We start from the raw sequence: 15,791 nt of genomic DNA, 5'->3' as shown, positions 1-15,791 counted from the left end.
GGTCTTGCTTGGGTTGTTGACAGTGGAGATGCAACCCCGTCTGCCACATCCAGGCCTGTCTGGGGGATGTAGAACTTTGGGAGTGAATCTCTTTGCCTCTGCTTGGGGGTCCTCCTTGGATGCTCTCCAAATTACTGGGTCACATAGATACTAATGCACAGAGAAAAAAATGCTCTGGATTGGGCATTAGGTTTTAGTCCAGTGCCCACAGGCTGGCAACCTTGGAAATAAGATATACTCCCCTACCCCAGCCTGAGATTCTACAACTGTGGGACTCCTGAGTCCATTCATTGTCCAGAGAAGTCAAGACCAGTCCCAACTCCATATCAGATTTTTCACTGGTCCTGATACTCTGGTGCCCAAACAATGCCACTCAGAACCAGGATGAAAACTGTAATCATATAAGGGGTCCTTTAGTGAACACACCTTGCCTTCTCTTCAGACAATTCCCCAGTCCTTGAGGGCTCACCACACTGCTCTGAGGTGGGCAGAGAAAAGCCCTTATTCTCTTCACCTCAGGCAAGGAAGCAAAGGCTTCTTGAAGAGGTGCCATGTTCAAGGTCACACAGTCTGCTACAAATAGAACCAGGATGGGTCCCTGCTCCAACAAGCTCTGCTTTGATGCTCCCTTCCTTATTGTTTAACCCATTTATTCAATTGATATTTATTGAGCACATACTATGTACTAGGTATGATGCTAGCTCTGTGGAATATACAAATAGAAAAGACACAACCCCTACCCTCCAGACAGCTACAGACTTCACTGGCTATGAGACTTATGCAGAGGTAGGACTACAGGGTGGTGGGAGGCTGTGTAAAGCTATCCCCCTGAGAATCACACTGCAAAGACTTTCAAGAGCACTGCAGAACATGGGGCTTGCAGAACACTGCAAGCCCCTGATGCTTTAAAAAGTTTTTGAAAAGTGGGCAAGTGACATTAGAACACAACCTAAATGCCTACTATGAGGAGTTAGGAGGCCAAGTTGTCCAGCCAGAGATAATGGGGTCAACTCTGAACAGTCTGAGTTTGGGGTGGCCATGGCTTACTAGGAGGTCTGTTGTAGCTGTCATTCAGATGTGCATTTCTGGAAGGCCAGAGGGAATCTGGCCATGGTCTGACATCAGCCGAAACCCCCATTTTCAAAGCACAGTGACTGACATGTAACTAAAATCCATTAGTGTTGTTTTAAGGACATAAAAAAGGAGAGAGGGACTAATGAGGTTTGCCAAATTTAGCACATAAAAGTGGCGATCCAGTGAAATTTGAGTTTCAGATATAAAACAAGTAATTGTAGTGCTGGGTACATATTTACCTAAGGTTCAATTTTAGCAAGGTCCAATATTTTATCTGACAGTCCTGGAACTATCATAGGAACTATTCTCTTAATTATCCCAAAGTGGGGGGAAAGGCAATTAAGTGAAATAAAATGTGCAGGGCTGAGCTGAAGAGATGGTTCATGGGGCAGGACACCTCTCTTGCCACGAGCCCAGGTTCAAGTCTTGGCACCACATAGGCGGTGCTATGGTACCAGAGAAAGCTCTGGTGTTATTCTCCCCCTCCTCCCAATGCAAAAGAGGCCTCGGAGCAGTACAATCACATATGCATGAGGCCCTAGCTCCACAAAAATACAGATACATTTTTAAAATGCCAAGCACTCAGTTAAAGAATAATTGTGGCATAAGAGTGTCTGGACTCTAAATACAGGCTCTGAATGAAAACAACCATTTTTATATTCAACTGTCTCTTTGTACCAAAGCATAAGCATGCACTGCTTGTATAAGACTGAGCCTTTGCCTTCACTCTCCCCCCACCCGCCCCATCCCCCTGCCTGCCCCCTGCCATGTCTCTGGTTCTCTAGGCACACAACCATCTACAAACAACAAGCCTAGCCCTGGAAGAGAGTCAAAGATATGCAATCATAACATCTCAGAGAACTGGGTTACCCTGTCCCTCCTATAAGCCCAGGGCACTTCCCTTGAAGACAGAGGACGCAAAAGTTTCTGAGACTGTTTCTTTTCAGGCCTCTCAAAGGCACAGGTAGACTCTTCTAGGCAGATGGGAGCTTGTGCCTACTCAGGTTCCCTGACATGGTCCTCTGCCAAGGCCTGTTTCCATAAGACCCCACCCCTCCCCATGGTTTAACTTTGCATATGTCCTCTTCAAGGATCCTAGCCCCATAGGGGGCGGGTATCTTCCCTCCAGCCCCCTGAAGTATGCATCCAGGATTTGTTAAACAAATGCATCCAAGGCCTATGGGCAGCCTGGGCTTCCTTATTGGCCTTGTCTAGGGCTAGAGGTTAGTTGCTTCCTAGAAAGCAGTGGGGCTAATTTTCTCTCTCTTTTTTATCACCAAGGTCAACACATGCTAAGGGCTAAGTGCCAGCATGACTTTGCTGTTCCTGATGGCCATTTTCTTTTTTTTGGTAGAGGGTGGGAGACAGAAATAGAGACATAAAAAGGAGAGACACCTACAGCACTGGTCCACAACTTATGAAGTTTCCCTCCTGCTGGTGGGGACCTGATCTTGAACCTGCGTCTTTGTGCATGATACTGTGTATGTTCAACCTGATGAACTACCACCCAACCTTGGGGATAATTTTTTTTTCCGGAAAAATGAAGGCTAGTTTCCTAAAAGTGGACCATTTTCACTAGTATATGAGTGACAAGCAGCCTACCTTGATCCTAGCTAGACATTCCATGTCTCATTTCATCCACGGCCAGGCTGTGGGGAAGTCCAGGGCAGCCCATGCAACAAGGTATTAACTACCCCTGGAGGGCTTTAAAGATGCTGATGCCCAGCCCCACCCAGACAGCCATACCAGAAGATTCCAGGGTGCAGATGAAACAAAGTCCAGTGGCTCCAAGTCAAGTTTTCAGTGTACTGTGAGAATTAAAACCAAGACATGAGAAGAACTTGGTCTTTAGCTACCACAGAAAAGAGTAAAGTGGTTCCAGGGCTCAGTTCTGTCTGACTGGAAAGAGTTTTGCTCTGTGGACCAGATGCAGGGGGGCTGATACTCATCTTTTCACCACTGACTTCTATTTTCATCAGTCTGTCCAGTGTTCACATGTCCATGCATTAGTCTGTCTGGTGTTGTATCATTAGAAGGCTGGAAGGACCTCAGGGAGGCTGAGAGGATATTTAGACAAGAAGATGCTAGCTTAGGGGGAGCAGGATCTTTTGCACCAACAGCCTTGGTAGTGGGTGTCACCCATGGTCCCTAAAATCCTAGGGTGGAGGAAGGATGTCAGAGCAGAGTTGGGAAGACTCCATCTAGGTCCTCAGCTTCTCTCCCATTCCAGTTCAGACTTTCTCTCTTGGCTCACAGCTTCCTGAAAAAAAAAGGACATAAAAACTCTGTCATTTTGGAGTCCATTATCTCGAACCTTCTTTTCAATAAGATATCTCTTACAGCTCCTTAAGCTTTGGGCAGCCCTGAGCGAGTAGCCCAGTGCTGTTTAGAGTCAACTTGAGGTACAGAAATGAGAAACCTCTATTTATATCAAAAGTCTGTTGGGAGGTTGCTTTATTCTATTGTATCATCATCATTAGATTTAAAAAATATTTATTTATTCCCTTTTATTGCCCTTGTTTTATTGTTGTAGTTATTATTGTTGTTGTTGCTGGATAGGACAGAGATAAATGGAGAGAGAAGGGGAAGGACAGAGAGGGGAGAGAAAGACAGTCACCTGCAGACCTGCTTCACCACTTGTGAGGCGACTCCCCTTCAGGTGGGGGAGCCGTGGGCTCGAACCAAGTTCCTTATGCCAGTCCTTGCACTTTGTGTCACCTGCGCTTAACCGCTGTGCTACTGCCTGACTCCCCATTAGTAGATTTTAACCAGAGTACTGCTCAGCTCTGGCTTATGGTGATGCAAGGAATTGAACCTGGGACCTTAGAGCCTCAGGTATGGAAATTTTTATGTATAACTATTATGCTCTCTCCCCATCCTAGGGTTACTTTATTCTAGAAGGGTCTATTTTATTGCAGAAAATAAGTTGATAAGGGACTGTTGGAAACATTTAATTTACATATGGCACAAGTTTAAGGTTTGGTTTTTTATAGTGTGGGAGATAGCACAGTGGTTAGAGGGTTGGGCTTTCAAGTGTGAGGTGCTAAGTTCAATCTCTTAACAGTGCATGTGCCAGAATGATGCTGCGGCTGCCTCTCTCTCTTAATGACAAATACATTTATCTTTTATTTTTTAAAACCTTGGTTTTTCCAGGAAGGGGACAGAGTGGAGTGGCTTCCAGAGTACTGAGTACAGTTGTGCAGACTGCACACTGAACAAGACTACCAGTTAGTACAAATGGCGTTCCATAGCCATACATATGTCATATACTAGTTATTTGTATTATTTCTTTATTTTCTCTTTCCAGTTTTGTAACTCTGTTTGCTTTTCACATGCAGCCAGCAGACAATTGCTCAAACTAAATCACTGGATGTGACAATCTCCCAGCAGTTGGCCAGTAGCCAAATTCTCAGGGAAGGGGCTGTTTTCTCAGGGGACACAACATTATGTGGTTGGCCTTGTGCTGATCTTGACTGTGACCAGGAAGAGGCCAGTGGGGGCAGAGAGGGCTCAGGGGCCCACAGCATCAAGGGACAGGGCAGTCAGTGCCTTGCTCTGGGCACCTGGGGCATTCCACACCTGGGGGCAGCTGTATTCCTGAGTCCGGCTGGGATGAGGCCTGTAGGTGAGCCACACTGTGTCAGAAGTGGAGAGCAGGTCAAGTGGGTAGGAAGCAGACCTGAGTGAGAGAAGTTAGAGAAACACATGTGAGAAGTGAGATGGGAGGTAGGAGAAGGTGAGCTGACCTGTGTTTCTAGCCTCTCTTCATCTGTTGTATCGCCCCAGACTAGTATCTGTCTTCTTTGGGAAGCTGGAGGAAGACACCTATGATCACACCTTGGAGATATGACACCTTGAACAAGATGGACTCATTCTACTTGTGAAGCAGGGCTGTAAGTATCTCTATTTCTCTAGCCCTGTCTCTCCTTCCTTCTCAATTTCACTGTCTTATCAAATAAATGAATTTAAAAAGCCTTCTAAAAATAATAAGACTTAGAAAAATACAATATTATGGGGAAGACAGTAGAGGTTGGAAAGAACTAAAGGGCAAGGGTCCTATGGTGAAGGGAGATGGCAATTTGGTGGTACGTGAAGAATGCTGACACCTATATTGGGGACATAAAAAACCCTGTGACAACATGGTCTTACAAAGCGACATTTCCTCAATAAATAATAAAATATAGAAAAGTTAAAACAATGTTATGATTTAGTTCAAAAACTATGACTTTCAGGCTGGGGAGATAGCATAATAGTTATGCAAAAAAGACTCTCATGCCTGAGGCTCCAAGGTCCCAGGTTCAATTAATTCCCTGCACTAGCACAAGCTGGAGCTGAGGAGAGGGGGTGGGGGTGGGGCAAGACTTGTTTTACATGAAACTCACAATTCAGAAAATTAATAAACTTTGTTCTTGTCTGTGGTATAAAGTTCATCTGGGGGCGGTATCTTAAAAGTTGAAATTGGGTTGAATCTGTATTTAATATCCCCAGAGGCCCAAAGGGTGCTTGACACTTAGCAAGTACTCAATGAAGGCTGACAGGTTACATCAATGACAGCATAAGAAGTTGAAAAGCCCTCTTTGGAGAAATGCTGGAATGTCGATTTGCATATTCTTGGATAACTTTCAAATTGCACTGTGCTATTCTCTAGTCTATACCTGATGATGATTCACTCCCCAGCACATTAAGAAGCAACCTATGCCTGGGGCCTCAGCAGCCTGGGCTGAAACACCCATCAGTGGAATTAGAAGGAACACCTGTGGCAAGAAGCCAGCAGGACCAGGGGTTGGGCCTAAGACACCCGTCAGTGGAATTCGAAGAAGAAAAACATATGGCCAAAAGCCAAACAGAGCAATAGCCCAATGGTAGAGTTGGCTTAGCCAGCTGGAGCTCCACAAGTCCAAAAACCATGGAGCTAGATGCAGCATTTCTTACTGCAAATGTTTTAAACACATATATAAATTGTATGGTGATCTTTTAAAAGCCAAGTTACAACCACATTGTGTATAACTTACAACCAAATACATTTTAAGTCTCTCCCCCCAAAAAATATATATTTGAGAGACTAATAAAACTATTGTTCATGGAAAAAAAATTGTGGCAACAGGGAGGACATTTTGGGGCCTTCAGTGGGCCCCAGTAGCTTTTCATTATCTGAGTAGTTTATATGCCTGATTTTTAGGAGGAAGTTCATAAAACTCATAATAAAACCTCTTTACAAATCACATAAGGATGGGAGTTGGGCGGTAGCACAGTGGTTAAGCACAGGTGGCGTGAAGTGCAAGGACCTGTGTAAGGATCCTGGTTCGAGCCCCCGGCTCTCCACCTGCAGGAGAGTTGCTCCACAAGCTCTCTGTCTTCCCTTCCTCTCTCCATTTCTCTCTGTACTATGACATCAATAACAATGACATCAACAACAATAACAGTAATAACTATAACAATAAAACAACAAGGGCAACAGAAGGGAATAAATAAATAAATATTTAAAACAAACAAAAAATCACATAAGAAAAAAAGGGAAGAATCAACAACAGTGGTTATAGCTTTCAGCTGTAGGACAGCAGCAGGTAGGAGCCCTGCATATTAAGATCAACTCAGCACCCTGCTGCCTCATATGGTTTTTATGTACAGTCCTATCAAGAAGTTGAGAGGTATGGGGGTAAGGGTTCACCCAGTAAAAAGCACACATTACCATGTGCAAGGACCTGAATTCAAGTCCTGGATTCCTCCCCTTAGAAGGCAGTGAAGCAGCGCTTCAAATGTCTCTCCTTCTCTCTGTCTCCCTCTCCTTCTATCTCTTTCTGTCTTTCACCCCCTATCAAAAAAAAAAAAAAGCCAAAGGTTGCCAGGAATGGTGGAATTGTGTAGGCACCAAGCCCCAGTGATAACCCTGGTAGAAAAAAAGAAGGAACAGGAGAAGAAGCTTAGAGGTAAGTAGCTAATCCTTGGGAGTTACATAATCATAGTATATACTATTTAGTGAGTGCTATCACACATCTTTCACTCTGCAAGGTAATTCACACAGCCGATCTCTTTAAACAGATATATATATATATATATTTGTGTTCTCCCTATTTTACTGATCAGGAAGCAGAGGCTCAGAGAGATACAGAGCCCTTAGTATACTCACAGCACGAGACTGTGGTAGAACAGAGACATTATTTATTATTATTGTTATTATTGTTATTATTATTATTATTATTATTTCCCCTCCTCCCTTTCTTTTTACTTGATAGGACAGAGAGATAAGAAGGGGGAAAGAGAGGTAGAGAGGGAGAATGGAAGAGAAACACCTGCAGCACTGTTTCACTGCTCATGAAGCTTATCCTCGGCAGGTGGGGACGGGGGCCTGAATCCGGGTCCCTGTACATGGTAGCATGTATGTTCTAGAGGGTGCACCACCACCTAGCCTCTTGGAAGAGAGGTTTTTTTTAAAAAAAAAAATTTATAAAAAGAAAACATTGACTAAACTGTAGGATAAGAGGGGTGCAACTCCATACAATTCCCACCACCAGAACTCCGTATCCCCTCCCTGATAGCTTTCCTAATCTTTAACCCTCTGGGAGTATGGACCCAAGGTCCTTGTGGGTTGCAGAAGGTGGAAGATCTGGCTGCTGTAAATTGCTTCCCTGCTGAACATGGGCATTGACTGGTCAATCCATACTCCCAGCCTGCCTCTGTCTTTCCCTAGTGAGGTGGGGCTCTGGGGAAGCATAGGTGGGGTTGTCTGTCCAGGGAAGTCTGGTTGGCATCATGTTATCATCTAGAGCCTGGAGGCTGAAAAGAGAGTTAACATATAAAGCCAAACAAATTGTTGACCAATCATGGACCTAAAGGCTGGAATAGTGCAGATGAAGAGTTAGGGGGTCCTCCATTTTGTAGATAGCTAGTAGGCATATTTTAGTTATATTCCAAATATAGGCCTGTGGCTATACTAGTTTTTTTTTTTTTTCTTTTTTCCCCTGAGCCTGAAATCTGATATGCATGTAGATCCAAGTTATTATCTGGGGAGATTATGTCATGGCTGGAAAAAGGACCAGAAAGCTGGATCAGGGAAGAGAGTAGCTCCCTAATATAGGAAAGGAGTATAAATATTGTTGACTGTAAACCCCATCAATTTGATGTGATCTGGGGCCCATATTCAGCTTAGGCGCCTATGTGACCTCTGCATCCCTCTAGATCTGAGCTCATATGGAAGAGAGTTTTAAAAAAATATTTTATAGGGAGTCAGGCGGTAGCACAGTGGATTAAGCACATGTGGCGCAAAGCATAAGGACTGGCGTAAGGATCCCGGTTCGAGCCTCTGGCTCCCCACCTGCAGGGGAGTCGCTTCACAGGCGGTGAAGCAGGTCTGCAGGTGTCTCTTTCTCTCCCCGTCTCTGTCTTCCCTTCCTCTCTCCATTTCTCTCTGTCCTATCCAACAACGATGACATCAATAATAACTACAACAATAAAACAACAAGGACAACAAAAGGGAATAAATAAATATTTAAAAAAATAATAAAAAATATTTTATTTATTTTATTTTTGAGAGAGATGCAGAGAGTGAGAGACACACAGAGAGAGAAACATCAGAACACTGCTCAGCTCTGGCTTATGGTAGTGTGGGGGATTAAACTTGGGACTTTGGGGCCTCAGGCATGAGAGTCTGTTTGCATAACCATTATGCTATCTCCCCACCCAGGAGAGATTTTTATATTGGATGTGTCCAACCCCAAAATCTGCTTCTAACCCCATGAGCTTCCTGCAGTCTGTTCCCAGAGCCACCCACCCCTCCCCGGGCTGGAACAAGTGTTAGTCATGCTCACTGCACTTTGCCATCGGCTTTTTTGGCTTTTGGGTGCCTCAGCAAGCCTTTTCTGGTACCATTTGTCTTCTGTTTGTTCTTTTTAAAGATCTTGTTCTCCCAGTGGGGGTCTTCCGCAGGGCTTTCCCTGTGCAAAGAGATGAAGCCTGTCAACAACAGTGGCCTGTCAACCACCCAACCCTCAATCCTGTGTCCTCCCCCTACTGGGGCCCTGCTGCAGCTCAGAAGGTGGAATGGCAACAGCCAGGTCCTGTATCCTGGTGGAGCATTAGGGGCTCCCAGTGAGCTTTTATTCTGTAATCAATGAACAGCAATCTAAGCACAATGTACCAGCATGTCAACCGAAACTCAATTAAACTCATAGATGGTTATGTCTCTGCCTAACATGATTTAAATCGTGGAACCAAAATAGGCTCATTTTGCTCAAGCACAAAATTATAAAGTATATTCAGACTCTTCCAAAAAGTCTCATAAGCTAACAGGATAGCATATGTGCTATAGAGCAGAACCAAGGAGAGTAGTTCTGCCAGAGGCTGGCTTCTCAGGGAGGCCAGCCTCTGGCAGAACTGCCTCAAGGCAGGATGGATGAGGTTTCAGGTGGGGAGGAATACCATTGGACCACCTTCCACCTTTCTGTTGGCACCTTCCACTGGCTGGGCACACAGCCAACAGGGGAGTCTAAGCAATATGGTCCCCCTGAAGCTTTAATACATACAGATTTCTAGGTCTGCTCATAATTGTTGTGAAGGTAGTGATGGAATATGTTACACAAGTCAGCTAATCAATGTACGTTATTAAAAAAAAAGATCTGGGGATAATCTATGACATAGGAATATTAGACTCCTCATGCTATAGGAGACTAATCAGGATTAAGAGAGGCCTTTACTAGAGTCCCTCGTTTTATGCTGTGCAGGGGCCGCTGACAACTAGGGCAGCCTACTCACCTGCCCTCTTGAATTGAGACATCACCAGGGTGTGAGATTAGGTGGGGTAAGGTCAGGCGCTCCCCCCAGAGACCCAAAGAAGGCATATTCATTCTCCAGTGGTCACAGCAGGGAGCTGAAGGGGAGACACTAAACAGGCTCACTGCCTCACTGAAGAAGAGCGAAGAGGGGTGAAGTCTTGTGAGCTGCCAAAGGGCGGACATAGAGCATGCAGTCTAGGAAAGGAGGGCCCCAGTGCCCCCAGGGCGGCTAAAGAGATGGGGGCTGTCAGTGAGCTGGACCCCTCACCTGAACACAGAGAAGAGCATGTTCCTGATGAAGAAGAAACTTACACTGCTGAAGGCTTGCTTGGGGGTTTCTTTACGCTAGCCAGGGGCATGGTCCTCTGTAGATTCAGAGAGGCAAGGGGAGCTACAGCCGGAAGTAAAAAGACAGGAGACATGAGCAAGGGAGGCGCCAGCGGGGTGGGCTTCATCATTTTTGCAATCACAATAGGAAGTGAGAATCTAAAGAAAACTCCCTTAGTCTCAAATGCTTATATTTACATCCGAATTGTGTTGCTGACTCTCAATGTTTTGATATGTTTCTAAATTTATTTGATGAGCTAGAGAAGCAGAGACCAGAGCACTGCTCTGTCATCTGTGATACTAGGGGTCAGACCTGGGACCTCACAGCTACCTCCTTGGTTCCTGTGGCCAATGATATTTTTGTCTCATTATGACTCAAAGAATCAGGCCTATTCCAGAGAATAGCTTAAGGTTGATTTGGGGCAAATCTGCAGAGAAGGAAACTGTGCTGGTCTGTGCTATCATTTACCATCATAATTTTTTTTAACTTTTTTTTTTTTTACCAGAGCATTGTTCAAAACCATTATGCTATCTACCCCTGCCACATAACTTTTTGTTTTTATGGTAGAGACAGAGAGGTAGAGAGAGCGAGAGAAAACTCAGTGCTGAAGCTTCCTTCCTTTTGGTAGAAGCTGATCTGGAACCTAGATGGCACACATGGCAAAAGCAGCACACTGTCCAAGTGAGCTATTTCTTTCTTTTTTTTTTCTTACTTTTTGTTTCTACTTTTTTATTTATTTTAAAAAAGGAGACATTAACAAAACCATAGGATAAGAGGGGTACAGCTTCACACAATTCCCACCACCAGATCTCCATATCCCACCCCCTCCCCTGATAACTTTCCTATTCTTTATCCCTCTGGGAGTATGGACCCAAGGTCATTGTGGGATGCAGAAGGTGGAAGGTCTGGCTTCTGTAATTGCTTCCTTGCTGAACATGGGCATTGACTGGTCAATCCATACTCCCAGCCTGCCTCTGTCTTTCCCTAGTGGGGTGGGGCTCTGGGAAAGCGGAGCTCCAGGACACATTGGCAGGGTTGTCTGTCCAGGGAAGTCTGGTTGGCATCATGCTGACATCTGGAACCTGGTGGCTGAAAAGAGAATTAACATACAAAGCCAAGCAAATTGTTGAACAACAAGTGAGCTATTTCATCTGCCCTCTGTTCACCATCATAACTGTGGAAACCTGGCTGATGAACCATTCAAATGGACCCTGTCCTCCTGACTCCGGTCATCATTTGCCACCCCTCATACTTCCGTTTTGACCAAGTCAAACAAGTATCCTTTTAATACTGGACATATTTTCTTTCTCTGAGTCTAAGTTTCTAAAATAAAGAGAATATGAAAAAACAATTTCTACTCCATCTGATCCCATTACCCAGAAAACCAGAATGTCAAAAATCTGCCCATTTCTTGACTCACTGCAGACTATTGTGCACTTTTGCTTTAAGGCATATATTTTGCCTTAATTAATGGATGCATGTGTACATCTGCCCTATAGAGGTTTTATAGGCTCCTACGCTGAATATGGGCCACAGAACAAATTGATGTGGTTTATAGCCAACAATATTTATATACTTATCCCACATTTGGGAGCTACTCTCTTCCCTGATCCAGCTTTCTAGCCCTTTTTCCAACCATAACATCATCTCCCCAGTCAATAACTTGGGTACACTTGCATATCAGATGTCAGGCTTAGGCAAACACTAATAAAGTCATGGGCCCTTTGGAATATACCTAAAATAGACCTACTAGCTATTTCCAAAACGGAGACCCCAAATCTTCATGTGCAATATTCTTTTAGGTTCATGATTAATCAACAATTTGTATGGCTTTATATGTTAACTCTTTTTCAGCCACCAGGTTCCAGATGCTACCATGATGCCAACCGGACTTCCCTAGGCAGACAACCCCACCAATGTGTCCTGGAGCTCCACTTCTCCAGAGCTTTGCCCCACTACAGAAAGAGAGAGACAGACTGGCAGTATGGATCAACCTGCCAATGACCATGTTCAGTGGGGAAGCAATTACAGAAGAGCCAGACCTTACATCTTCTTCACCCCATAATGACCCTGGGTCCATACTCCCAGAGGGTTAAAGAATAAGAAAGCTATCAGGGGGAGGGGATGGGATACAGAGCTCTGGTGGTGGGAATTGTACCCCTCTTACCCTATGGTCTTGTCAGTCTTTCCATTTTATAAATAAAAAAAACATAGAAAAATAAAAATCTGCCCATTTCAATTCATTTGCCACTTCCAAAAACCTTCCAGCCTTCCTTATTCCCTGGAGAGACTAAATCCTATTCTGTATCAACAGCCATCAACATTCTGGTTTTTCTAGTTATACAGTACTTAATAATTCCTTTTTTTGTTTTTCCTTTTGAGCAGAGCACTGCTCAGTTCTGGTTTATGGTGGTACTGAACACTGAACATCTCTAAACACTTCCCCTCAACCTCTGCATTCATTTTATTGTTTGCTAGTAATAAATCTTTTAGGACTGGTTTCAATCCACAGCACTACCCTGGAATAGTGGTTTTCACAATCAAAATCTACTAGAACAGGGCCAGAAAAAGAGTTCTCCTGCTTCATCATACACACAACCCACGTTCCAACCTGGTCTTCACTGCATTGGAGAAAGCTTTGGTGCTGTGGTGCCTTCCTCTCTGTGTCTCTGTCTCTATCTTTGTACCTGAAAAAGTCAGCAGAGATTTGTGATGCCCTAGTGACAACAAAAAGAAAGTTAAAAAAGAAAGAAAGAAAAAGAAAAGAAAAGAAAGAAATCAGCCAGAACAGTGATTCTCAAATTTGAGGGCCAACACATCACCTGGAGGGCTTGTAAAACAAACAGCTGGATCCTACCCACAGAGTTCTTATAAGCTCCTAAGTGACACAATTGTTGTAGGTCAGGGACCAAACTTAGAGAATCACCAAAATGCCAAGTACGCTACTCCTTTGTGGTCGTTTGTCCTTATACCAGGCAAAGCTTCTAAACCAAGCTGCTTAACTTCACCCATGTGCTCCCACTCCCTGAGTAACGGTTATCAACGGAGGTGTTGTTGCAGTTTTCTAGAGGGGACCCAGGAAGCCAGAAGACACCATACCTTGTGGCTGTTCTGGGCCCAGTTCTTCTACAAGTGGCTGTGCAGGTGATACTGTGCAGAGTGACTTTTGAGGTTTCTCCACAACTGATGGCTCCAGAGATGGCCTGGGGGACACTGATGCCTGTGAGGATGGGCATCTGGGTGGTGATCTGGTTGACTGTCCCCGCTGCTGTGGTGACATGGGTGGTAGATGCTCAACCAGGGATGATCCAGGTGGCAAGTCAGTTGTAGAATGTGATAGAAATGGTCGAAGGGACGGACCAAATGGAGACCCAGGTGGTGAAACAGGTGACCCCACGGGCCACTCACAGGTGGATTCAGGTGTCTGCACAAGTGGGGACAGAGGTTGACCCTGGCAATTCCTTCCTTTCCCTTTGGGAGCATAAAGTGTTTGAGGCTGTGTGGACTTGTCCACACTGGCTTGTTCTGTTTGGGGACATGGTTGACTGCGTTCAGGGTGCTCATTGCCTAGGGCAAGTTCTATCTGGCAGTACACTTCCACCCGAGGGAAGATCACTCTCTTGGAGGGAGAATTGAGGTAAGCCGCATCTAGGAGAAACAACAGCAGGGCGTCATGGGTGGTGGCATCACTAACCACAAGAGATTTGCAAAAAAAATTTTCCAAATGTTTTTCATAAACAGGGTTAGTGCTTTTCAATGGCTTTCCCTTCCTTTCTTAGCTTTATATTGCTTATTTGTGTGTCAGTTCACTTACTGAGTGGGTGTTTATTCAGCATCTATCCACGTCAAGGGTTAGGCCAGGCACTGAGAAGGTGAAGGGGACAGAAACAGGTATGTGGGTGCCAGGGAGACAGTGTAGTGGTAACATGAAAGACATTCATGCTTAAGGCTCAGAGGCCCCAGGTTCAATCCCTGGTGCCACCATAAGCCAGAGATGAACATTGCACTGGCAAAGTAAATAAATAAATACAGTTGTGGGCTAAGTAGATAGCATAATGCTCTGGCAAAAAGAACTTCGTGTCTGAGGCTCTGAGATCCTAGGTTCAATCCCCTGCATCATTATGAGTCAGAGGTGAGCAGTGCTCTGGTCTATCTATCTGTCTTTCCTTATGTATTTCACTAAAATAAAATAAATGATATATATTTTAAGTAAAATTAAATAAAATACTGCTGAGGTTTTTAAAAATACAGCTGTGATGGTTCCTAGCCTTTTGAGCTTCCTTACAGCTGGCCTGAGGGTGGTACTGACCACTCAGATAACCTCAATTTTTTAACCAAAAGAAGGGTTGGGCAGCTAAGAAATGTGGTGTTAGGACAGTGGAGAGCAGAGTGGACTGCATTGGGAGGGCTTCCCTGATGATGACACCTCTGAGCAGAGAGCTGCAGGTGGAGCCATTAGTCTAGTGGTGATCTGAGTCAGGTAGGGAGAACAGTTCAAGGTCACAGACTCAACGGAACAAAGAATGGGTGTGACTGGAGCAGGGCTGGAAGTACAGTAGTGGGAGATGGGACTGAGGAGGCACAAGGACTAGACCACATAAGTACTGGTCAGCAGCCTTGAGGATCCCCAGTTTCCATAGAGACTGTGAAAGCTGACAGGCAGAGAGATGCTATGTAACTCTGGTTTTGACAAGAACACTGAGACTGCTGTGCAGAGACTTAAGCCTAAGGGACTAAGGGACTCAGAAAAACCTGTATTTTTCTGCAGAAAGGTAATGGAATAATACATTGTTTTTCTGTGTGCATATCCTAAGTTCATGCCTAGCCTCTACCTTATTTAGTGCTGTGGTTTGTTTTCTTCTCCTTCGCTGCCTCCCAGTCTTGCTCTTTCTATCTGAAAAGTTGGAGTGGTGAAACCCAGGAGACATAATTTTTAAAAATTCTGGAAATTGGTTATACAATTGACACAACTGCATTATAATTTAAAATACTGGTTAAGATAGTAAAGATTTCCTAAGAAGATTATGTATGTATGTGTGTATGTATTGCTACCGTCAGGGCTTTGCCGCTCTGGATCAACTTTTTTAAATAGAAAGAGAGACAGAGGGAAAGAGGGAAAGAGACCACAGCACCAAAGCTTCCCCTAATGCAGTGGGGGTTGGGTTTGAACCTGGGTTGCATGCATAGCAAAGTAGGTGCACTATCCAGGTGAGTAAGTTTGCCAGCCCAAGATAGTAAACTTTACGCAATGTGTTTTAGTTTTTATAAATTATATGAATATATACTATACTACCTATAGAATTGCATGAAAACAATTTACATTTGCACATAGAATCATATATGACTTAAAATACATAAAATTTACATTTGCACATAGAATCATATAAGACTTAAAATTCTATATCATTTCTCTATATGTATAGAAATATTGTTGCCATGCATTCTAGTTACCCCTAGTATTTACCCAAGAGAATGAAAACATATGTCCATACAAGAACACACATGTGAGTGTTCACTGCAACTTTAACTATCAGCCTCAAATGGATACATGTTCACACAATGGGGAATGGCAAAACTGGGTTTGGAACAGAATGTAAACAGGAATTAACTTTTTTTTTTTT

At 44.1% G+C, this 15,791-nt stretch overlaps 1 protein-coding gene across 7 annotated transcripts in view; it reads right to left on the bottom strand.

Annotated features, from left to right (window-relative positions):
• Nucleotides 1-2,866: 2,866 nt before the first annotated feature.
• PNPLA1 (patatin like phospholipase domain containing 1) overlaps nucleotides 2,867-15,791 on the bottom strand; it is a 56,882-nt gene continuing 43,957 nt past the window's right edge. For 2 of the 7 annotated variants that reach the window (XM_060189705.1, XM_007534259.2), the window contains 5 exons: nucleotides 13,270-13,818; nucleotides 10,155-10,233; nucleotides 8,880-9,005; nucleotides 4,654-4,753; nucleotides 2,867-3,334 (listed from right to left, as the gene is read on the bottom strand). In XM_060189705.1, coding sequence (XP_060045688.1) covers nucleotides 3,284-3,334; nucleotides 4,654-4,753; nucleotides 8,880-9,005; nucleotides 10,155-10,233; nucleotides 13,270-13,818 — 905 coding nt within the window. In that variant the 3' untranslated portion in view covers nucleotides 2,867-3,283. Of the gene's footprint in view, nucleotides 3,335-4,649; nucleotides 4,754-8,877; nucleotides 9,006-10,110; nucleotides 10,234-13,269; nucleotides 13,819-15,002; nucleotides 15,065-15,791 lie in introns of those variants that run through there. The other 5 variants (XM_060189708.1, XM_060189709.1, XM_060189710.1 and 2 more) reach the window with 5 other exon arrangements.

The sequence above is a fragment of the Erinaceus europaeus genome, chromosome 4 (assembly GCF_950295315.1).
Source record: "Erinaceus europaeus chromosome 4, mEriEur2.1, whole genome shotgun sequence".
Lineage (NCBI taxonomy): Eukaryota > Metazoa > Chordata > Mammalia > Eulipotyphla > Erinaceidae > Erinaceus > Erinaceus europaeus.
The sequence above is the reverse complement of the archived record's forward strand: the minus strand, read 5'-3'. Positions and strand labels throughout refer to the sequence as shown.